The sequence below is a fragment of the Ambystoma mexicanum genome, chromosome 3q, assembly GCF_040938575.1.
Source record: "Ambystoma mexicanum isolate Mex_15411 chromosome 3q, UKY_AmexF1_1, whole genome shotgun sequence".
NCBI lineage: Eukaryota > Metazoa > Chordata > Amphibia > Caudata > Ambystomatidae > Ambystoma > Ambystoma mexicanum.
The window spans coordinates 1,250,714,203-1,250,739,945 of record NC_090926.1 but is presented as its reverse complement, the minus strand read 5'-3'; the positions used below and the strand labels follow the sequence as shown (position 1 = coordinate 1,250,739,945).

General features: G+C 43.2%; 1 protein-coding gene across 6 annotated transcripts in view; it reads right to left on the bottom strand.

Moving 5' to 3' along the window:
• The window catches only part of DOCK6 (dedicator of cytokinesis 6), a 1,219,180-nt gene that overhangs the window by 310,534 nt on the left and 882,903 nt on the right, over window positions 1-25,743 (bottom strand). For all 6 annotated transcript variants that reach the window (XM_069604231.1, XM_069604230.1, XM_069604232.1 and 3 more), the window contains 2 exons: window positions 7,784-7,942; window positions 7,339-7,439 (listed from right to left, as the gene is read on the bottom strand). In XM_069604231.1, the coding sequence (XP_069460332.1) occupies window positions 7,339-7,439; window positions 7,784-7,942 (260 nt within the window). The remainder of the gene's footprint in view (window positions 1-7,338; window positions 7,440-7,783; window positions 7,943-25,743) is intronic.

Here is a 25,743-nt window from a genome sequence, read left to right as displayed (position 1 = left end):
AATAAGTTGTAAACACCTTAAAACTGTTGGTTAAAACATGGAATTATGTTGTTAGGTGTCTAAAGGAGCACAGGATAATGTGTTGCCTGTCTTTCAGTAGACTGTAACTAACAAAGTGTTGTGAATGTAAAACACAGTTTATTGAAATTACCACAATTGCATTAATGTTTCCATACAAATATGTTTTCATGTACAGTTGCTATCTGATAAATGCATTCATAATGGTGTCCACGTCCAAAAGGTGCAATATATCAGAATGGCAATTTTAAATCAACCCAAAATCTGCCCAAATCAAGGCATCTCCTGTCATCAGTCTAGTACATACTGATAATTGTTCAACACCAGGTCCTGCCAACAGTCCAGTCTTTGCGGCTCATACCTTAACCGTGCCTTCTTCAAGACACAAAGAAACCCCTTAATACAAGCATACAGTAATACAGAAGCCAGCAAATCATTTTTGTGATTTTATTCCCGTTCCAGTCCAACAGGAAAGTGGTACTGGAGAGTCGAAAAGAACTCCAGGGACAGATTAATTGTCCCAGTTGGGCGGATCAAGAATTGTATGAAAACCTAGAGACTGTGAAAACCTCTCTAAGGGAGCTACAAGCCTTATTAAAAAAGAGAACGCCATTGGGGAGCCAGCTACCAGAAGGGAGTCATTCTCCTAGCGGTATCAGGTCATATTATCCCCATAAATAATGTCGCCATGAAGATGGTCGCCAGGATACGGCATAGGCAACATTATTTATGAGGATCATTTATGGAGTAAATGGGAACGGGGATTGCGGGGGTGTCCCCTGCAGGACCCATGGGTTAATATTGCCGCACAAAAACAGCGCCATTCTTGTATGGTGATACTTTTGCTGGTATATTAACACATGGAACCCTCCTAGCCGCACAAGAACTTTTATGCGACTGTGTATTTTCTGTTAGGTTACGGAGAAGCCAGAACATTTGTGGAAATTTTGTTTTGTAGAGCCCGAGAGGCATTTGGATCCTTTACATCCAGTATTAGGGAGTCATTCTCCTGGATTATGAACAGTAGCTGGACTTTATGTTGTTATGTGTTAGTGACAGGGATACAAAAAGAGCCTTTTATGACCGAGACATAGCATTTTTGTTTCGATTCACACCAACATCCTTCCTGACGAGCACCAGAGTTTCTTTAGGTTAGGTAGGGAAACCCCTTTAGAGTTAGGGATAGACAGGTTTGATTTGTATTTAATAAAAGTCTATAGCAACCACCATTGCACCACTTGGTCAGCCTCTTCATTCCTAGGCGCCATAATCCATTTTTACCTCACGCATCACCCAGGAGCACTGCGGACTGGGAAAGTCGAAGACATAGTGAGCGCTCACTTCATCCTAGAGTCTGTGAGTTTGAATCACACACAGACCTCTGTGAGGAACATGAGGGCGTCCTCACTTCTTTTCCCCTGTACCCTCCTCTCGGGTGGCCAGGGAAAGGTAATCGCTCTTGGATCCTGACCCTAGTGGTGGATATGCGAGGGAGGATCACCTGGGTGGAGGATGCCTTAGGTGAGACATGGTATCCCCCATATCGTTTTCACCACAAAACCTCTATCCCTCAAAACATTATAGGCCAATGTCAGCCCTTTACCTGTTCGTCCCCTAAAACATTCCCAAAGAAACATCCATCAGTACACTACTGGGATGAGGAAGAGACCAACTAGAGCAACATATCCTCAGTTTATTAATGCACCCACATGGCAGGCCTCACCTGTGTACTGAAACGAGGACAGCAAGAGTAAGGAAGGACTACTGTTTCAGCAGTGAGCGGTCTAGTCCTTTTTGGACTAAAACAAGCCGGAATCAATGTGGAAATGGAGGCAGCTGTGGAAGCAGGGCTGCTGGTTGCAGGCAGACCTCTCCGGATCAGCGGTGTGACAAGTGGAGCGCTCGAGACCCTTAAGAAGATGCAGAGTTTATGCAGCGGGAAGCAAAGCTGAAGGACGCTGGAGGCTGTGGCAGACTGCGAGAGGGAGTCTGGCGTGAATGAGCGAAGCAGTCCCAAGGGGAGCTGCTGGGAGAAAAAGAGGTACCGCACGGGAAGGAGAGAACTCGGGGTGGCAGAGGACCTCGCAGAAAAGCCGTAAGCTCTGACTGGTGAGCGTACCAAGAAGGGGGGACTACTGAGCTGGAGACGAATATGCAATGCAAGCAATGAACATTGATTTTAACCAAAACAAGCATTTGTATGAGTACCAATTTGAGTGAAAGAAAACATAAGTACATTTGAGTACCGAATGGAGTGAAAGCAATTAGAAGTACATTTTAATACCGAACGGAGTGAAAGGAAGTTTTGAGCACTCTTGAATATTGATCAGAGTGAAAAAAAGTTTGTGAAGCTAGCTGATACAATGAACTGCATTATATGAGAAAACGAGCATTGGCAAAAGTCAAGAGAATTCAAGGAACTGTGTTATGAGGACACCCGCATTGGCAGGGTTGTGTAACAAGCGCATGGTGGTCACCCAAGCCACGGTACATTGTCAAGAGAGTGTGACAGGTGGATAAATCAAGCATCACTGTCAAGTTGAAACAGTGGTATTGGGTTGATGGAAAAGCAGCCAAGTAGGGGTATCGGTTGCATGACCTGTAATGGGTGGACCGTGTGGTCCGACAACTGTGCCTAGACCAAGTGCCCCCCTGTATGGAAAATCTACTGAAAGTGTCCATAAAACAGCTTGTGTTTTACAAAAACCTCTTATGTGATTTTGCAGTCTAGCAACTGAACTACCTATGTAAACCAGTGAAAAGTAACAACATAAGAGCAGGGAAGTGCACCCCAGAATGTGGTGTTTTCAAAAGCTGGAAGATTTGAACTCTTGGGGAAGGGAACCCCTATGCCTTATGAACTATTTTGAACTTGGGGGAATGGGAAGCGGATTGCAAGCCAAGAGCTGGAAGAAGCTCTGAACTTTATTTTGTACACTACTCATTGTGATGCTGACATCCCTACATATTGTATACAGTTAGTATAAGTTTTGGACGCAGACAGACATTTGCTTTGGACTTCCTGACACAGACTATCCTTAGTTTCCTTTAGGTAGGGAAATCCCACCTTAGCATAGGGCAAGTTAGGCCTTACTCCATCCTGCCTTTTGAGTTAATAAAATGTTGTTAGCCAAACTTGAACCGGTTGTCTCTGTCTGCTTCGTGATGCCTTTACACCCCTTTACTTGAGTTTCTATACTTGAGCCGGAGTGCTTAGCTCCTGTACCACAGAGTTTGCAGGCACAGTCTGGCTAAGATGGCAGACCAGGGTTTAAAAGGTATTACCCAATTTGATTGATTAATATTATCGAATGGTACATCTAACCGAATTCGGCCAGTACCATGTAATCGATCAAATTGGGTAATAAATGCCGAACATGGGTTGCGGGTGGGTGTCGACCCACGTTAGAGGGACGGAACTGATGCTGTAGCGAACCAGGAAAAGGTAAGTGGGGTGGATGGTGGGGTGTATTGGGGGGTGAGGGGACAGAGATTTGTGGAGTTTGGCTGCAGTAAAAATGCATTCTTGGTGAAATGGACTACAGAGGCATTAGGTCCAATCCAATGGAGAAAAGAATAACGACACAGCTGAACACCCTAGTAGAACTCAGGGGGCGCAGCATCAGCAATAACAAGCGAACCAGGGGAAAAAGAAAGGACAAAATGGTGATAATCATACGTGAGGGAGGTTAATGATGACAAACAGGGGAACTAAAACACGGTTCAGGAATCATGAAAGAATGCCACAATCTGATTTATTGACCTGGCAGTGGAAGAAGGCAAGAAAGAACCAGAAGGAGACGGTGCAAGCCTACTGAGGGCTTTACCTCAAGAAAATGGCTGCGATGAGAGCCAGAGAAGAAAAACATGACACATACCAAGGGCTATGTCTCAAGATAGTAGCGATGATTGGAGCCAGACAGGATAAAAGTGCTACAAGCTGTTAAAATTGATTTTTAGACTCTACCCGGGGTGTGTATTCTGAGAGGCCAACATTAGGAAAGGAGGTTTGCCTGGCATTTCGGTGCTGGACTGCCCTTGTGGGCGGGACAAAGACTGATATGCAAATGGTATTCCTCCTTTGTGAAAAGTACAGTGAGCAAAAAGCGATTTCTGTGGACTCAAGTGGGTAAACACCACTGAACAGGTTATCATGCCTTGTTCTTTCTAGAGAGGGGCGCCTGCTACCTTTTTTGTATCTTATCTCACAAGTTGACCACCTGCAGAGTTCTGAGGCTGGACTCGGAACAGCTACCAGAATAGCAAGTTCAGGAGGGAGCTGGTCAACCCACCGGTTGGCCCAGGGACACTTCAGAAGGCTCAACAGTCACAGATCCACAAGCAGGCTCGGGATAGGTTGTCCCACCAGACCAGGAGTTGAAGCGCGGACAAGGGCCTTCTTGTGATTAGAAGGAAGGCGCAGAGCTTCAATGGGACTTTGTGTCAGGGCTGGCTGGAGTAGATGGTTAGTAACCAGAAAGAGTATGTACATAGAATTAACATTGTGGTTGCCCAAGTCAAGATGGAGAGAAAGAAACTTAATCTGATTGGTTTAAGGAACAATTATATGTTTGGGTTGTCTGATTGTTGGATAGGATAATGGGTTGGATTCTTGGTCTTGGGAGGTGAGCAAGATTCTAAACTGCCTTTCATCCAAAGTAATTCAGAGGCTGGTTGCACATTAGTTAAGCTCCTTAAGTGAGGCCTTTCAGAGTTCAGAAGATTTACTAAAGAAGTGAGAAAATCGTTGCTGTGCCAGAGTGAACAAGAAGACATCAGGTGGGATCGTTGTTCCTTTTAAAAGTTTAAAGACTTTCACAGTGAATTTCCATTTTCTCATGAGGAACTTAAAGTGTTAAGAAGTTATTTAAAGTTTACTGAGAGAAAACGTTTATACAGTTTTAAGACTATAAGAAAACAAGTGTACAGACTGTGCACGCAAGTTTAAATGTTAACCGCGTGAAAAGTGTTTCAATACAGTTTAATGTGCGCGCGAGTTCTCGTGTCTTCAGCAACGTTGTTATGGGAGCGCGCGGGTATGGAGAGCGATAGTGCGCGTGTCCTAATGAATAGAGCGCGAGATTATATTTAGCGCGTGCACAATTTTCACGTGAGTGACATTGCATGTAATAGCGCGGGTTCGGTGTGCGATAGAGCGCGAATCCATTTGAACTGAGCGCAAGTTGTTTTTTAGCGCATGCATAATTTTCACGTGAGTGACGTTGCATGTAATAGCGCGTGATCGGTGTGCGATAGAGCGCGTGCGATAGAGCGCGAGTCCATATGAACTGAGAGCGAGTTGTTTTTCATCGCGTGCACGGGTTTTCATTTTAGTAGCGCTACGTACAAATCGTGTGCATGTGGTTCGTGAAGGTGCGTGTGAGATTTTTAGCGCGAGGACAGTTTCACGTCTTGTGGTTTCGCGTGTTAATTGCATGAGTGCAGGGAGCAAGTACGTGTTTTCAAAACGCGCATCAAGAAACTAACTATACGTACGCAGGTGTAAAAGAAAAATTCACATGCAGAAGGAGCAGCAGCATTCAAGAAAGTTTAAGAGTTTCTATTTAAATGTAGTTTTCACGCAAGTGGGAATTCTATTCTTCAAAGAAAGACTGCATTTCTCAAAAGCATTTAAAACTCAAACTTTTTGGAGTTAAATGAAATTTAAAAGCAAAGAAGAATATCTAAATCTGTAAGGTGTTTGCAAGAGTCATTTACTTGCAATATGTACTAAAGCAGCACAACAGTTTACAAGATATTCAATGCAGATAATTAACCTCTAAGTCTTAAACAGAGGTTTAAGAGGTAAAGAAGTTAGAGTATGTTTAAAAATAATTTAAGAAAGGAAATTTATACTAATGCATAAGTAACGAAGTATATTTGTTTACTACAGATACCAGAGCCTACCAGAAGGTTGCAGGGCAGTAGTGTCTCATTTGTTATTTTCTCCAAATTCCCCTTTCCCTTTCTTGGGGTTCTCAGCTCAGCTTTTACTTTAGGGTTGAGAAGTGAACTCCTGGTGAGGGTCTGTGGGGCCAGCATCAGCTCCTGTGGAATTCAGTCACTTGACTGGAGGCAATGCTGGTCAGCTTAACTACCGTTCTTGGGTCGTCAACGGGCTGTACTTCATTGTAGGGTTCTTGGCTCCAATGATAATCCCTCAAATGTATCCATGATTTGGATTCGAGTCGACCCCAAGTACACCAATAGAAAGGATCCCCACCATTCAAATTGGCAGCCTCTGCCCAACAGATCTGCCCAGCAACAGACACACTTTGGCTTGGATGTGGACTGTGTCCAGACAGACCCAGCCCCAATATCCGGTCACAAACATATCCCAGCACTTCCCCTGGGAAAGCAGCAGCTTTCTATATATGGAAATGCCAGACCCAAGAGGGCAGGAAGGCCAAGATACAAATACAAAATCCTGCCACAGCCCTTTTAGAGTATATCATAGTCTAAATGCCACGATGAGTTCAAATGCAAACGTGCACGAGTGAAAAGTAAAAAACACTAGCCCATCCCAGGACACATTGTGTCTATAGCACGAATGTTAAAAAAGAAAAAAGTAATAGGGACAGAAAGTATCCCAATCGCACTGCACGTTAGTGTGATGTATGCAGTTTAATAAAAAGTAGAAGAGTTCCACAAAGCGAGATAGGGTCTCCCGGTACGTTAGTCTTAGCGACTGATCAATCCCCCCCATACAAAGTGAGCAAAAGTGATTTATTTACCTCCAAAAGGTCAGGGCAGGATGCAGACAATAGCAAGAAGATAGACTGCCCCATTCAATTCTATGAGAGGAAATCCGCAAAAGGAAACCATGTTCTAACGCTAGCCTACCAATGGTTACATCTCAAGGCATTGGCAGACATCGCCAGAGGAGAGAAACAAGCTAAGGGCCTACTCAACTCTACATCTCAGACCCTAGCAATAACCAGCAGGCCCAGAGCCTGGTAGGGTCTGCTGGTTTGATACAAGAGGATGACCCCTGGCTGGTAGGTGAGAATAATGCAGCCTGATAATGACACTTTTCAAGAGAATTACTTGCTGGCAGCAGTGTGCCCTGGTGATGCCCTGTGGGTAGACGGGTGGGAGAAAACATATTTGAGCTCACCATCCTGACACTTTGGCAAAAGTAGTCCCTGCTGAGTTACAGTTGAACCCCTAGTTATATATGCATTAACCCATTATGTGGTTTAATGAAGGTGTTGAACTGCATCGTGTCTTGCATGCTCTATTTGTTACTTTATCACACTTGCCAGAGAAAGCAGAGACCTATCATGACGGTAGCACTAGGAGGGGAGTAAAAATCCTCACCTGTACATTAAATCTATAAGCATCTCGGGGTCCGCCTGGTGCTCCTTCATCTTCACAGTGTCTGTCAAGATCATGTGCAGGTTGAAGACGAGATCCTGCACCTAAAACAAGATGCAAGAAAATAGTGAGGGTCCAGTGGGGTCATATGGCAACTGTGTGCTTTGCTGGCAACCAATTCCTTTTGGCTATTCCCAAGCTTACAACTGTGCTCTCGCTCTAAAATAAAACTTACACTGTGTAATGCTCCCATGAAAGAAAATGGCCAGCACGTTCCTGGGCAATGCAGTATTGCATCCAATGCAATCAAGGAGGCATTGGTAGCTACAATTATTTGTCTGGGATCAGACAATCTAAAAGTGGGAAGGCTAGGATCAGAACCTGGCCCTCCGCTCCACAGGCGTCAACTTAGCCATCAAGAATAAATCTTCTAAGGTTTCCTTTGTACCTGCTCTGGAAAGGTGGTCTCCCGCAGGTCCAGGTCTGCCTCGGCGTAGGTGAGGATCGTCTTCAGTGAGCGGCGCAGGTGCTCCTCGTTGAAGGTCTGCGAGGTCCCCACCAGTGAGGACAGGGACATGGTCACCTGCATTTTCACACGGGCAAAATTCTGGATATTGGGGGCAGAAGTGAGGGAAAACATTTTACATTATGTTATGAGGAAATACAAATGTCTTCATCCAGAGACTGGAAAGACATTTACCACCAGTTAATAGAGGGCAGTGCCGCTGCTAGGGCACAAATGTTCCCTTCCACAAAGATGTACAAGTGCGCGTTCAGCTGAAATGCCCACAGGAACAAAGCGTTGCAGACTGATGACATCACACATGCCAACTTAGGTCAATACCCATGTTAAGTCCTGCCACAACTACTACTGCATCCTGTTATGACAAATTCCTCCCTCCGTCCTACCCTCTGCCTTCCCCCTTCAAACTTCATGCATAATACCTTCATCATCAACATTGCTGCCCATTACAAGTCTAAACTCTTATGCTCCTCCCTCTCCCCCAACTTCCCCACCACCTCCCTCCCCCCTTTCCCTTCACATCACTCTCTGGACATGTTCACCTTCCTTCAGCTTCACGAAGACCTGGATGTGTGAATCTATAAACCCTGCCGTTTGCCTCTGCTGCAAGTCCATGTTAACTGCCCCTTCTCGCCCAGTGGAGGAGAGGCTATTATTATCTGCACCTCTCAGACCACTCCTTATACTGAGATCTCCACCGACAACCACATACATTAACTGGATTGAACCTACTGGGGAATTATGGTCAGAGCAAACAGAAAACAAGAATAAAGTGGCGGGGGTTCACAAAATGGACACAGAGTGTTTTTTTTTTACCTTAGAGCCATCAGTTTCCTTTTACACAAAAAGAAAATCAAGTCTATCGTTTTTATTTATTTTTATTTAAATTAATTAGTTTGCATTTCAAACTTTAGATTGTTTCAACTTTTACACTCCTAATAAAAATATTGTCACACAGGATTCAATCTGTCATATGACATTCAACATAAAAGTAAAGAAAAGTAAGCTTGAACTTTAGGGATCTTTGTGGTGGCAATCATTGTGTTACTTTGCTAGAGTTTTGTGTCGCTCATCCATGCTCATATCAGAGTCCTTTTGTGTTTCTGCTCGTTTGTCATGATCGAGTTCCAGAATTTTATTATTCTGAATATTAGGCAGTTGCCGTTTCCTAAGACAATGTATGCCCATTTCTCAGGCCCAGATAATTGTACGGTGGATTGCGGCAGCATGTTTGCAAATAGTAAGAGTTTGTCCTTGACTGCGTCACATTCCATGATGATATGCAATAGTGTTTGTTTGTTTTTGTTTGTTACAAAATCTACAGTATGCTTCCTCTGTAGATATTTGTTTGGTATTTTTCAGGTATTCTCTCAGTGGCAATACATTCAACCTAAGTCTTAAGAAGGTGTTCCTCATTTGTTGATCTGGGAAGCATGCTAAATAATTCAGTAAGTGATTCAGGGGCCTTGCTTCGATGTTTGAGTGAATATCCATTTCATATTCTTTTTTTCTCTTCAGTGTGGCTATCCAGTCGTTTCATTGGCTATTGATTTTTGCTTTGGCCGGCCGATTGGTCAACATCGAGTGTTATCTCAGCTTCCTCCAGTATTTGCTTACATGTGGTTTTCCATATTGTTAGTACTGTGTTGTTCATTGTATCTGGGTTGTCTCTCAAGATGTCCATGAATGGTATCTTGTTGTTTGTTATTACTTTTCTATATAGGTCCAGTGACTTCGAGTACTATGGTTTCTATTGATTGTAAGGCCAGCTCATATCTGATGCGAGGCATTGAGTAAGAAGTTGGCAACTATAGGAATTTTCTTCAAAAAATGACTGAGTTGCGTTCAAGTTTGTCGTGGTATATTCAATGCTGCCTCACTTCCATATGTTAGGATGGCCACTGCTTTTTGAGGGTAGCAGCTCATTATGGGTTTGAAGGAATATTTCCCATATTTTGTCTGTATGGCCAGCCCTTGACGTGCCAATGAAAGAGCTTTCATTGTTAGGTGTTCAATCCATCCTGCCTCTGTGCCTGAAATGGTTTACCAAAATTCCAAGATATTTTACAGTGGTTACTACAGCAAGTAGTTTTTTTTTTTTTAACCCAGTTTTTTTTTTCACCCAGTTGAGGCTTTGTGTTAATGCCATCACTTGTGTTTTTTGTCGATTCATGGATAGATTATTTGCCTATGTATATTCAACCAATGCTGTTAGTCTGTTTTGAAGACATTTTTCTGCTTTGTCCAGCAGAATAATGTCATCTGCAAATAACATGTATGGGATTTTATTGTCATTTAATTTCAGGGGGTATCCTGTTGTAGCAACTTCACTCGTTTTTAGATCTGTAATGTATAAAATAAACAAAGTGGCTGCTAACGGGCATCCCTGTTTTAGGCCATTAGTTGTCTTGATCACAGATGACATTGTACCTTCTTTGGACAGCCGTACCCTATAGAGCCATGATTAGCTCGAATAAGGATTTTGACAGTTACAAGCCCTTAGCTTCTCCCATAATCTGTCTCGATTTACTGTATTAAATGCTAACTTTAGGTCTACAAAAGTTGCATATGTCTGCACCTTGTTCTTCAATGCTTCGTGTCTCAATATGTTTAATAGGATCAAATTGATGGTGGTTCCCACATTTCTTGTAAATCCTGTTTGTCTATGGTCCATACGGTCATTTTCCTGCGCCCACTTCGTCAATTGTTTTTGAATGAACCCTGCAAAGATTTTCCCCATTGGGTCCAGAAGAGCAATCAGACGATAATTTGAGGCAATGGCTCGATCTCCTTGCTTGTGGATGGGGATCAGAATTGCAGTTTTCCTTGCTTGTGGGATTTCTGCCAATGTATTAATGATACTAAATAATTCAAAGCATATGTCTGTCCAACTTTCAGGCTCTTTATTGATGATCGCATTATTCAACCCATGTGGGCCTGGGGCTCCTGAACCATTTAGGTGTTTTATATAAGTAAATTATGTCCCATTGTAGATCGCATTCATTTGAGTGTCTCGTTCCTTACTCTTGTGTATTATCTTTGGTTTGGATGTACAAGTTTCCAAAGTCACCTTCCCAAGCTTCTTTTGTTACACCTGAGATACATTTCAACGTTTTATCATCATTGCTGTTAATTAATTTACATAGATGTTTCGTATTTCTATTGTGCAGTGCCTTCAGTATTTGTTCTGTGTCATTTTGGCATATTTCTGTACCGTTGTTTTAGCTTATGGGTTGCTCTCATGCGCTGTTCCTTTGGTATGTCTCTCAGAGCTTTGATGTTAATTCTCAGTTCTTTTTTCTTTTCTTTAATCTGTTGACGCTTATGCTTTGCTTTCTGGAGTTGTAACCATGCTTTGGTTTTTCTGAATGGCATTAAAAGCCAAGGATAGTTTAGTTTTTGGTATATTTGCGTCTAAGAATACTTTCTTTAGTTCTGTTAGTTGGTTATCGTTAATATGCAATCTGTGAGCACTATTGACCAATTCTAGATTTGGTAGTCTTTGATTTGGGAGTCGCTTAAGTTCCATATTCCACTGCATCGTGACTTTATGATGGTCACTGCGATTTGTTGGTATCACTTCTACTTTTTGGATTCTTTGTTTGATACTTTGTTGTATAGATGGATTCCAAGACTGCCGTTATTTTGTGGCTCTTCCACGTGGGAGCAGTCTTTTGCGTCTAAGTTGTTGATCAGGTGAATGTTCCTTCTTTCCATTTCTTTTTCCCAAAGTTTTGCTTTCATCGATAGTTCGTTCTGTAAGATTTTTAGACCATGTTGACTAAATAGGTGGATGTTTAGGTCTCCGCAGATTATTAATTCAACTTTTTCATATTTTATCTGCAAATCCAAATCCAAATCCTCTATCTGAGTTAATACTGTGTCAATTAATGTCATTTCTTGTATCCCTGCCATGCTCCAGTATAAATGTATTCATGCCAATTTGTTCTGGTTTCTTGTGATTGTAGAGGTTGATATATTTGTCTCTAATATGGTGATTTATGTAAAGGAGTTTGGGTTTTTAGTTTCTATGATTTTCAAATTTGCTTCCATTTTGATCAGTGTTGGAGGCCCGGCGACGAGCATCCTTTTTGTTTAGTGATCGCCGGGTTTAATAGAGTTATATATCCATTGCAGGTCAGTTGTTGGACAATCCACGTCTCCTGTAGACAAATTAGGTCAAATGACTGAAGGTCCCTGTTGTTGTTTCCACATAAGTGAGCATAGCGATATCGAGTTAGTGCTTTTGGATTGTGGTTGTTATTGGGGCGTTTCCCGTTGTTTGTATATTCCTCTTCTTAGTTTTCCATTTTCTGCTGTCTATTTGTGGAACGTCTTCAGAACATTTAATGCCACCAAGGTTCTTATGTGCCAAAGAGAAGTGTGCTCTGTAATTCAAAATGTCTGCTTTAGGCGTTTTCCATGGTTCCACAGCCTTCAGCGGCCATAGACCTCACTAGTCAAGTCGTCTGGTTGCAGAAAACACAGGACATCTTTTGGGCACCTCACACCGAGATGCTAAACGTCCTTCAGGGGGCACATTACACATAGTGACACCCTTAGAGACAGTCGTGATGAGGACTCACAAAGGTAAAAGGCAGTCAAACCATTAAGGACAAGCACAAATATTAGGGAGAGAGCTCATGAGAGTCCACAATTCAGGGCTTTCACCCTAACACTGGTTGCCATCCATAGGAAAACAGGAGACAACTCCAGATACGCAGCACAAAAGCACTAGTGAGCATTAAGCAGATGTGATCAACCTCTGCTAACTGCATGACCAAATTATATTTCTTTCGGGCTGCAGCCATCCACCAAATGCGGACTAGCAGCTATAGCACCACACCTTCCTACCACAAGGTATTACGTGGGAAGAACGTATATGCGCAAGTCGTTTAAAAACAATCATATAATACCAATATTTGACTCCACTTTAAAAAAAAAAAAAAAACTAAACTAGGTAAAATACAACTTACCAATATAGCTGTCCAAACAAATCCGGACCCCTTTTACTGCAGTTAGGACAAATATGTCCTCATTTATGCAGCAAAGCACTGGAGCAGCCGCAATAAAAGGATTAAGCTACCCCAATTAAACAGATCGAGCTGTCCATGCAAAGATGAACATAGGGAAATGTGTACGAAAGTAACAGCGCCTGGCCTTTACAGACTCTCAAATCATAAAGACATGGTAGATTATGCATCATATGAAATCCATATCCAGCACAACAAGGTAAATGTTTGAGTTTCTCATTTTGATCCCTCTTGGATATTAGTATTAGGTGAAGGAGGCCATATTCATAGTTCTCCAAAGAGCTCTGTTTCCAGTGACGGGGTGAACATATAGGTTAGTGAAGTAGGCAAAACATGAAACCTATTTATTTATGAGACGGGAAGGGTCCCGAGAGCTTTCTTGCCGAGAACTGCAGTGGCTAGCATGGATAAAAGCAGTTTCTATTGCCTCCAAATTTGGCCACGCCCATAAAAGGGGCGTTAGAACAGTTTTTCTAAATCCCATCAACGGGCTTTGTAAAACGATACCATGGTCAATAATACAGTAAACTCCAACACTTAGTGTACACCTGTACTGTTGGTAGCATGGACAGAGCAGTCAGGCTTATATTAGGAGGGTGAGAGGGCTGTAGATAGGTACAAAGACATGGTAACATAAATATAGTCCAAAGAAACACTGATACACTTATGTATTGTACTAATAATATTGTACATATACACAGGCAAAGAACATTATTTAGTAAGGTAAGTACCAGTGTGAGAAACCAGAAGTTCCTGGGGGTGGACCAGTGCGGGAGGATCATCCGGTTGAGGGGATCCTGCATTGTGTGTCAGAGGTACCTGGGGCTCTCCTGCATTGATAATCAAGGCTGGGAGAATAGCCAGCAGCCTTGGCTCCAACAACAAAGCAGTGTCAGTGAAATAAACACAGCAGGTGAGTCGGGGAGACTGATACAGGTCCGGTCTGTGTTGAAGCCAAGGTTGCAAGCAGCAACATTGTATGGCGAACGCTGAAACAAACATTGTTTGAAATGTTTGTGATAACCAACGTGAGTGAAGTTGAACGGCAGATGAGTGATTGAACTTTGAAACCAATATACAATACATTTGAGAGTGGTTCAGCACCACGTGGGTGCTCAATTGAAGGTCTCTAAAACTGAAAGCGTGGCAAGGGATTGTGAATCGAAGAGGTCCTGTGATGGGTCAAGCAAAACCCTGTGCACTATCGAAAGTCTTCGATGTTGATACAGTAAAGAAAGTTGATGGCAAAGCAGATAAAGTTGGTCCGAGCCCATGAGGGGAAGACTGATGGAATATTTTGTGTTAGAACAGATCTGGGCCCGACGGAGGCGTATCCGGGGTGAACCGTGAATCACCCAAGAAATTGGATACGATGAAATCCTGAGAACTTTGTGTTAAAGTGGATCTGAGCCTGGTGGAGGGGAATCCGAGGTGAATAGTAAATCATCTAACGAAATTGTGTTTATGTAAAATACAAACTTTTATGTAAGTCTCGAGAGCCATAATTTTGGCCAAGTTAGTATTGACAGAGTCCCATATATCCTTGGTATTGAGTAAAAGCATGTCGTTGGATACCTGATCAGAACCCCCAGTGGCATTCTCATTCATCTTATTTATAGTAGTTTCAGAAATGTCAAGGTCAATAGTTTGAGATGAATTTGTGAAACTAGGTCTATTAACAGTCTGACATGTACGAGAGAGAGGTTGCCTGTGATAAGGTTGACTTCTTTGCCGACTTTGTATCCAAGAAAATCTCATGGGCCAAAATGAATCCCTTGAGTTTGTTATTTTGGTGAGTATTTCTGACAAAGATGCCTTGATTTCGCAAGTCTCAGTGAGTAGCCTCATGTCCCTTATCTAAAAGATTAAGAATACGAGACAGTACCAGAAATTAATACATATCCGTATTGTGTTGAGATCTTGAGCGAGGTTAATACTTGATGGAGAAGGATTTGGACGTAAGGCTCTTTGTGCGTTTTGTGTTGGCACCTCATTCAGAATTTGTGGTTGCTCATTTATGTCCCGAACTAACAGGTCGATAATGGAATCAGAGAAATATGATTGTTAGATACAGCGGAAAAAGAGAGATCGGTAATGGAGACAGACTGGTAAAAAAGACAGATTTCGCCTATTGAGCTGGGTATGAGGGCTATCGGAGTAGGAGGGCTTAGTGACAGTCTGACTCGTTTCCCTAGTTCAGCCAGGACGGCAGCAGCCAACATAGAGACATCTGACACTATGGAGTTGATGCATTGTACGAGATGTACGTTGGCGGAAGTTGGAAGAGGATTCCCTGTTTCATTGGAAGGGACCTGAAGAGCTGTAGTATCCAAGTCATAGATTTCATGCAGAGAGTAAGAGAGTATGTCAGGCTTAGAACAGCATGGGGCCGAACCTGATCATGACATACTGTAAGAGGATTACTGCAAGTAGAGTGTTGATCTATATGTGCAGAGTTGTTGCATATAGTAGTTGAGTCTGTTTGCTTGGGAGCATTTGACACAAGTGTACCTCTGGGGGAACTCACTGAGATTGATGGATTGGTCCTTCATAGAGTTTATTGCTGTAACCTCAATGAGGCACCCACCACTTCTAAGTCTGCCAACCATTTTTCATGAGTTGTAAAAAAAAAAAAGAAATAACTGACAGATGAGCTTTATGATTATTTTTTACATTTATTTTAAGTAGCTAAATTGTGACTTACGTGGTGGTACGGCCAGTGGCTGTAATATGCGGTTCACAAGATAAAGTACTGGAGTTGTCGATGCAGCCGTAGGAGTGGCCAAGAAAAGTGACCTAAGCAGAAGATTAGGCCTGGGCAGAGAAGTCACAATTAGCATAGAGAAAAGGATATGCGGCCAGCATTTTTACGTACCCAAGCAGACCCTCCTTCAAAACGCAAAGGCGTGGAGTAGATCACCAAGCTTCCTTGCCAACAGGCAAGCAAGTGGCGTAGTTAATATAAGATACTGAAATGAGAGAAAGGCTGTGATGAATGTACGGATTCCTATCTCACTTGCAAAAAGCAAACAAAAAAAACAGAACAATGAGCAGATTGTATCCCTATTTACGCACTTCACGTCAGCAGACAACACCACGTACGTGTGTACAGAACTCCACATGACGTGAACATAAAATGAGGTCTAACTCCCAGGTATATAGAGAATTCCTGCAACAAAGGTGTGTGTCCACACCGGGGAATGCTGTGAGACTTCAGGGGAACGTTCCAGATGCAAAGACCAAGGCTTTCCAAGCCAAATAATGGGTGCATGTAAGTACGCTTAGATCAATAAAAGTACTAGTTCAGAGGCAAGCGACTTACTTGTATTGCGCCAAGGACCTTTGAAGGACTTGTCAGCACAGAAGCTCAATGACAGCGAGAAAACAGACCAGTCAGCGTTGTATGACAAAATACAAAAGATGTTTCTAAGTGGTACTGATCGGTGTGCCGTCCAGTGTGTAAATAACCACACAACCCATGGTTCAAACTGTGCACTATTAAATTACAATAAGAACGTAGTCAGCCCCGCCTTCGCCCAGCCGAACAGTAAAACAGCACTTCTGGTGCAGGTGCGCTTGTGCGTGAGCCCTGGATTATTTATGGATGATGATGCGGGCTGGTGGGCGGGGCCTTAATCTACACAATAAAATAACAAAAACTATGTTAAAGACAGACAAACGTTTTTGCGGGCCAAGGAAGTCCAAGATAATCACTTTAAAGTACCTAGTGAGTACGTTGCTAAGCAGATGAATCACACTGCAATATTGCGTCCAATTAAAACAGGAGCAGCAAATGCAGGGTAAGGGACCCAGCACCAAACAGCACTTCTAGTGCACTTCGTGGTCCGCGCTGTGGGATGTTTTTACCCATGCATCCAAGCCCTACCATAAAACTGTGCAGTACTGGCATGGAAAACATCATGATGGCCAGAACTCCCCAGAGAGTGCACAGGGAAAACATGAAGAATAGGCTGCCACCCCTTTTTGCCTATGTTGTGAGCACAGGAGGGCACTGCCTAAAACCACCATTGGGCTACACACACAGTAGCCTGAAACCCTTGGGAATGGCAATGCTGATTGCCAAAAAGCAACTCAGAACTGTGGGGAATTAATTTTCTTAATCCCAAAAATGGTTGCAATACCGGTAACTCACCACTATCAGAAAGCCGCCGTTTTAAAACCACCAGACTTTTGTGTAAAACTGAACAGAGGAACCCAAACCAGACCAAGGAAAGACTTGCTAAGAGGTGGATACAATGTAAAACGATATTCTGAAATGACTTGAAGGAAGTAATTATTTAATGTATAGGTAAAAAATTTAAGTTTGATTTAAACTGGGAACTAAAGTGACATTTAGCTGAATTCTGCCTGACAACTACCCCCGACAGGAGAAACCTGCTCAGCCACTCTTCCCAGGCCTAGCTGCATCCTGCTTCCCCACCAAAAGGAGTTGACACCTCTCTGCTTAGATTAGGGGAGGGGCACCGGCAGGAGGTTGAACAAAGCCTTGTCCTGGACTCAGGAAAATGTTATATTGGGGGGGCCGTAAAGTGGCTTCCTCTTGGGAGAAGTGGGAGGAGAAGTGCCTCTGGGAGCCACCCGAGCTGGAGGCGGGGGCAGACAGAAGCTTCCCCCATGTGCTGTGGAACCTAAACCACACCCATCTGGGCCAGAGCATAATTTAAAAAAAAGATGGATAATTCATAGTACGGACTTGTCAGAATTATATAAGTAATATCATTATTCTTGTGATTTTTCTGTGCACGTTTTAAGAGGTGTTAGGACCCTGTGGTGTATGCTGGGGGGTTGCTAGCGGAAAATAGGGTCTTACTCCAAATGTCTACATGTTAAAAATCTGACACTTCATCATTTAATGTCCATACTCCTTGCGCACATGTGTGTAATTTTTGGTAAAAGTCTGATATTGGTAAACCAGTCAAAAAGCGCAAAATGTTGTCATTTTGAATGCAAGCCCCAGGAAGATCAGAGGCGGACAAGCATGGACCATAAGGAATATATAATGTGTACATGTAATTTCAACAAATTGTGTATCTGGGAAAGATATATTTGAATCAAATATAGATTTGTGGGTAAATTGACAAGGGGAGGATCATCTGACCCATAAACAGACCTCATCATGATGACAATCCATTTCCTTCCCCCAATCATGGGAGAGGGGAGAATTGGGCCAATGACAAGTAGAGAGGGGCAGGCTCAGTTATGCCACGCACACACCCACTTCCAAAACACATAAAAAGAGACTGCTGGGACAGGTAGAGAGGTCAATTCCATTTTCTGCGGGACGCTCTGCCGGGAGACTCCAGACTTCACATCCATCAATCTTCAGAGACCAGAAATTTACTTCAGAACTTAAAGCAAGGGCCTAAACCCACAAACTGAGAACTCCTCTCAGCAGGCCTCAGCATCCTTAAAATCATTTGCAAACTATTCCACAGCCGGGCGAGCTGTCTGAATTATTTGCCAAGAACCTTTGCCAGTACCCAGAAAGCAGGGTTACATCCAGAATCCACTTGATCCGGACCGGCAAGCAGAGCAGTATCCAGAACCAGAGGCCGCTGTATCCAGAGAGGCTAGACCAGCAGAGCAGAGCTGACCCAGACCGCTGTGAGCAGAACCAGAGATCCGGATCGCTGTGAGCAGAACTGGTGCCTGATTGACCCACCAAGCAGACAGAACCGCCGCCGGACGTGTTGACCAGATCCGTGACAAGGCCTATTTCAAATTTATATTGTGAGTAGCTAGCAGAACTGTGCAGACCCAATCTCTTAGTTAAAATAATCTAATCCAAACTATTTTAACCTAATTAGAACCTCCTAGAAATCGTGTCATCTGTCATTTTTAAAGCTGCACAACTGTCACCTGTCAATTCTGCAGCTGCAAACTGTCACCTGTCATTTTGAGTTTTACTTTAAATCCGAAAATCTACCTTTATTAAACTGACTTCCTACTCCCTATACTTTCCACAATCGCGATTTACGCACCCGCAAAATTTACTGCAATTTGCGATTTTGGCTCAATTTCTCCACTTGTCAAAATAGCAGCTCCATTCTTTCCTTTGTTAAAAATCCGTTTGCAACCTGGTAATAACTCGGAGCATTGCTAAAGTGAGCCTCAACTAATACCAACAAGCATCTCTCACTCAACCTGAATCTCTAGAGGGAATTAAAATCAGTTAGCACATTTTCCTATCCGTTGCCATCACATTTAAAAGCATTTTGGGCCTCTGTTTCAAACTTCTACCTGTTTCCTCTAAGCTTGCTGGGGGGGGGGGGACTGAATTTCGTATTTTATTTGATTGCATTCCTGAGAACTGTGTGCTCCTCTTTCCATCTCCTTCCATTGCTTACATTGCATAGTGGGGGGAGGGGGAGTGAATTGCCAGAGAAAAAGTGATTACATTGTTGTTGGTTGAAATCATATCAAGTTTATTTGCTGGACTGCATTTTATTCCACCTTGCATTTCCTTGAAACCATCAAGCATTTTCAGCTACCTCATCCTCTATACTACTCCTAAGTAATCAAGTGTACCACTGTAACATTACCCATTGTGGATCCACATCATATGTCTCAGTGTGCTATCAGATATGAATTTATTATAAAAGTGTGATATATATATATATATTGTTTAATTTTCCAAATAAACCTTTTAATTTGCAAAACAAACCTACTTCTTGGCTCAGTGGGGTCAGGGGGATTCTAAGAGGGGGGTGTTATACAAGGGTTGTCATTCAGAGTACTGAACTGGACCTAAAAATATATCAATAAGGGTTTCCCTCAGCATCCCAGACTAGGCATTGACTTAGCTGTAGTGTTGATTGAATATCGCTTACAGCGCACGCACCCTGGCCTTTTTATGGATGATGAAGTGGGCGGGGCCTCAATCTCTCAAGACCGGGGTCATGAACGTGGATATTAAACTTCCTGTTGATTGCTAAGTAGAAAATGGAAAAGAACTTTCTCCTTACAGGAGTATGCTGTGCTTCAAACTGGTCCCTGCTGAAAGCAGCCATGCACAGTTTAATCCCTCCAGTCCCAAAGGAAATCAAAAGCAGGCCCGTCACAGACAGTGCCACATGCACAGTGTAAACCCCCACCGTAGGTATGGCACCTACAGATTTAATCACATGGCCCAGGAAGTAGACAAGGGATAGGTAGATGACGATCCTCAAACAAGATAACTTGGTTACTCAACAGCAGCACCAATATTTTAAGTGTTGTCTGCGCCCTGCGCCTGCAGCCGGACAGCCCAACAGCACTCAACTGGGCACAAACTTTGTGTTAAAGGGTTAAAGGGACGAGGATCCGAGGTGAATAGTAAATCATGTAAGAACATTTTGTGTAGGAGAATCCTGAAAAGGAAATGAACTTTATTTGTTTGTTGCATCAGGCCCTCTGAAAGAAGAGACTTTGAAAGGCAAAGAGACTTTGGCACAGAAGGTCATAATGTTGAAGTTTTCAACTGCACACCTGTGCTAGAGAAGCCAGAGACAGTGCTAAGCTCGAGTGTGCTGCCTTGTTCCGTGCTGAAAATGCAAGGAAGCGAAGCCAACGTCTTGAATACCCTGACATATCATTTCTTGAACACTTTTCTTTTTCATAACATTATTCTCCACACTATTTGTATTTAGAGGTAAGGAATGGTAATAGGATTATTAGTATAGGCCCTTTTAGTTTGACAAGACACTACTAGGACTGCGTTATTATTTGATGGCATAGGTTGCTCCCATCTTTAGATTTAGGATTAGATAGGCGTTTTTCAAACCATTATTTATGTATTACATTTATATAGCGCACCTAACCCTCAGGCATCTGGGTACTTGAGTTTAAGAATACGGTTACATTTCAGAGACTTGGTTACAAAGTCAGTTTACAGGTATAGCATCATTAAACGCTTGTACAGTTGCATTAGTCACATGTGAATATTCAGTTACATTTCATGCTTAATTCTTTTCAGTTTAACATATGCAGAATACGGTATCACAATTTCTGGTTGTGCTGCGTCAGCCTGGTTTGCGGATGGTAGACAAGGGGGGGACCTAGTGTTCATTAGTGGAGCGGGGTGGGGTTGATTCTTAATATCCTGGTTGAACAGCCATGTTTTTAGTTTTTTGCTGAAGGACCATAGTGAAGGGTCTGTCCTTAGGTCTAAGGGCAAGGCATTCCAGTAGGTGGCTACGATAACAGGTAAGCTGGAGCCTCCTGCTTTATGTCTTTTGTATATTTGCGTGGTCAGTTGCCCCAAGTAGGCCGACTGGGTTGGTGTGGCAGATTGTACTTGGAGATTAGATTTGAGAGGTATCACGGGGCGGTGTTAGACAGTTGTGTGCGAGAGAGAGTATTTTGAATTTAATACGGTCTCTTACTGGTAGCCAGTGAATGTTTCTTCTAGTTGTGGTTGTATGGTCTGATTTTGGGATATTAGCCGCTCGGATTGCATTATTTTGGACAGTCTGGAGTTTCTTAATGTTTTTTACTGTGGAGCCTGCGAAGGTGGCATTAAAGTAGTCAATCTTAGAGAGGATCAATGCTCTTGCCAGTGTGATGCGGTTCTCTACTGTTATGTAGGGTCTGAGGTTCAATAAACACCCTTGAACTGTGGTCACTTGTGTTTGTCTTGTCCTGTTGATACCAAGCCTTCCTTACATTAGTATCATTCATAAACAAAATTATAAAAACCAACACAATGCTTAAGGTATGCAAACCAAAGTATAATTTTATTTAGAAGAGCAATATGCAGTTCGAGGTGAGTAAAACGAAATTAGAATACAGTAACTAATTCAAGTGCAGCGCACCCTATTGGTAATAACCTAAATTGTTATTCAGTTTCAGGAATACTGTAGTTATACCAACACTGTTACAAGTATACACCTAGAAACATATGTAACTTATTCTTCTTTCAGAATGGATACAGTTACACTTTTCAGAACACGGTTTAAAGGTAGTAAATAACTTATAACCTTTCCAGAGGGGCAGTAAGCTACTTATGGGATAAGTAAGAACTCAAGAATGGCACTAGGCTGTTCAAGGTGAGTAAAACCTTATTAGTCATAAACTCTTTTCTATTACAGGAATATGTAGTTATACCAATGTTACATTGCATTGCAGTGGAACACAATTTTAAGTTATGTAAAGAATTTGGTATACTTTTCACAGAGGCAGAATGCAACTCTAGGATACGTGAGCACTCTGTAAGAGTGTTGTTTAGAAAGGTACTAAGCATTCAGGGTAAGCAAAACCCAATGTTACACTTTTAGAATGGCAGCAGCTATTCAAGGTGAGTAAACACTATTGGTAGACTATTACACTTATTCAGTTTCAGGAATAAATAAATACCAACTCAAATACTTTCTAGAATCGTGGAACACAATTCAAAGGTAAGTAAATAACGTTTTATACTTTTCAGGGGGCAATAAGCAACTCAAAGGTAAGTAAGAACTTAGTAACACTTTCTAACGTTTTCTTTTTCAGGAATCAAAGTTACACACTAACAAAAAGTATTTTGCAACACTTGTTATATTTTCTTGTCAAAGGCCTTATGCTTGAAATTCCCTATTCTAAGGCATGCATGACCGCAAAGGCAGAAGGGGGCCCCTGGTGGTCCAAATTACAACAGTATTTATTTATTTATTGTTCACTTGTTAGGCGTTTATACAGGAAGTAAATACTATTTCAAAGCACCCACAGGGCAACAGGGAGGGGACAGGCGGGTGATAGACAATCCATTTACAAGAATGTTAATTAAATACCGCACTATAAGAAGAGACAATGGGGAGGGGAAGACGAACCTTCGATGCCTTGTGAGTATTCAGAACGTGCAAGTGTAGATGGTAGAGGGGGATGGGATAGGTGCTGTGCAGCTCATGCAGAGCAGGAGGTGAACTGCTATGAAGAAAGGTAAGTGCAACCTCCAGTGGTGGAGGGTGAGCCGAATCAAGTGCAGAGGATAGACAGCAACTGGGATAAGATAAGATGTGGGAGGCCAGGGCCCAGGGGATGCAAAAGGGCCCTGCACACCAGTCAAGCTACTGTGCGATTGGCAGGGGAGAGAGGGAGTGAAGGAAGAAGAGGAGGGGCTTGAGGCTTTTCTGGAACTTAAGGAGGTCCTGCTCAAGACGAAGACATAGGGGGAGGCTGTTCCAGAGAAGAGTGCCCGCTGAGGAAAGCGATCGACCACCTGCTCTCTGTTTAGCAAACCACTTCAAAAGCAAGGAGTTGTTGCCAGAGGAGCACAGGTGTCTAGAGGGGGAGTATTTGGTCAGAACGAGTTGCGAATAGAGTGGTCCCCGTTCCCAGACAGCCTTGTCGATGATGCAGTGGGATTTGAATTTAATCCGTGCTGCGACCGGGAGTCAGTGACGACTTTGTAGGGCAGGAGAGATGCGGTCATTGGGCTTGAGGCCAAGGATAAGTCTTGCTGCCCTATTCTGGATTACCTGGAGAGGTCGCAGAGTGGAAGAAAGTAGATTAAGAAGAAGGCTATTGAAATAGTCAATCCTAGAGAAAACCAGAGCCTGGGTAACATTCAGTCTTTGGGGGAAGGTGAGGAAAGGTAGAATTCTGTTCAGACGGAAAAGCTGAAAGCAGGACTTCTTGACAATGTCCTGAGTATGAGGGAGGAAGGAGAGAGAGGAGTTGAAGAGGACTCAGATTTCTGGCTTCCGAAGATGGAGCAGGGGGAGAGCCTAATGAGGATCAGGATAGGGCTCAAATGTAGGAAAGTCAGAGTTGCAGAGGATTTCTGATCAAACAAGTAAATACAGATTTTCAAGTTAGTAGAAACTGTTCAGGGACTTTGTAGAAGCTCCCTAGATGCGTTCCAGCGTTAGGCCTGGGTGAACAGTATAAGTGAACTCCCAAACACACAAATCAACCACTCAGCCACACAGGAGCGACAAGACTTTAGGTAAGTATTACCCAAGCCTATACAGTACCTATGTAGTGAAGAAGAGCTTGCAGACGGACGCCTTCACGAAGAAGCAGCACATGACCTGCTCTCTGGATTCTTGGTTGTGGTGATGAAAGAATGGAAACTGGATGGGAACTTGCAGCAGCTGTTGACATAAAAGGCTCCAACAATGGATTCTTCAGTACTTCTCATGTCTCTGTGGATTTGACGCCCTTTTCAAGGTACCAGATGCCGGTCAGATTCTTTTCACTATTTCGGTCCTGCACTCTGGTGAGGGGACTTCAAGGAGTTGAATCGTGTGTCTGGGGGTCCAGCAAGTGACCACCAAAGTTACAGCGAGAATCGGACTCCGGAAGACGTTGCACAGCACTCAGGCTTGAGGTCCCAGGGTATTGGCAGTTTGCAGCCCAGGAAGGTCACAGCTCATTGTGGGATTGCTCGTTTTGCAGGTTGTCTCAAGAATGACGAGGATCAGCAGTCTCTGGGTCGGAGTCGTCATCTTCGGGACTCCTATGTTGCAGAAGAGGTCAGTACAGGCAGCTGCTACAACGCAGACATCTCCAGTTGCTGGAAGTAGCAACAGTAGTCTTCTCCTCTTCTTCATCAAATCTTCTGTTCCAGTGGTCGACTGGTCTTCAGCTTCCAGAATCAGACAGTTATGCAGGAACCCACACACACATCTTCAGCAACATCTCTTTGCAGTTTACAGAAAAGGGAGGGTGGCTGTCCAATTCGAACAGCCAGCCCCGCAGTGGGAACTGGTTTCACTCAGGCACACCAGAAGACAAAGGGCTGCAGAGTTTCGGACTCCTTCCTTACTTCCTTACTTCACAGACACTCTGGAGCCTCAGCAGGATACACAAAGGGTTCCTGCCGAAGACAAAACTTCAACCAGGATCTCCCCAAACCAGAAGAAGGACCAAGAATGAACAAGCTCACTAAAATTTGAATGGTGACCGTTCTGTGCATTACCGAGGCTGGTTTGACAGCCTGCGTGTAATGTGAACACAAAAATCATTGAAGTAGGTCTACTGCCACCAGCCAGAATAGTAAACCTGTCACAATAACAGAAATGTTTGTTACTCAAGCAGTGAGAAAGGGTATACCATGTATATCGCCGGCAATCCACATAAGCTGGGGTGTGCTGGTCTCACTATATGAAATATAAAGGGGATGAAAATCCTGTTCTACCCTTCAGAACAGTAATTCTGATAGACGACAAGATAAGTCAAGAGAAGATAAAAAGGGAAGCCACGGGGCAAGCAAGCAACACTGTGCATAAAGTGCTGTGTGCTGCAATGAATACATGTAGATGCCCAAAAAGTCATAGGAAAGGACATGTTCAAAAATACACTATGGAGAAGAAGAGAGGGTCCCTCGAATGCCCCTCCTTACCCCCATGAACATGACGGCCCGAAGAGCCAAGAGCGCACAAAGCCACTCACTATTCAGCCAGGCCCCAGGTGGACCAGTGACGGACACGTAAGCGGAAAGATATTCTCTTAGACAGCCATTCAAACCTTATCCAGTGAATGTCCTTATGGATACAGGTGCTTCAACATTGGTTATGTACCCAAATGCCTTGATGGATGGCATTGACTAATGCTTAGCAATCATGGTGCTGATGTCACTAGTGACACCACGACATAGCCACGTTAGTCACGAAGTACACTTGCAACCATGCAAAAGGTTACACAAATACGCACGTGAACACACAAAGACCATGCTCTGTAGATAGAGGAAAGCCACATATACATACTGTCAAAAGCTTTTATTTTTCTCAGCCAAATGCAGAAACGCTAAACGCAAGGCAACAAAGAGATCCTGAACAAGCTTGCAGATGCTCAGTGCAACTAACCGTATGGAAATACAGTATCATGTAAAGATCCCGGAAGGACCAAAGACGACTAACGTATGGGAAACAT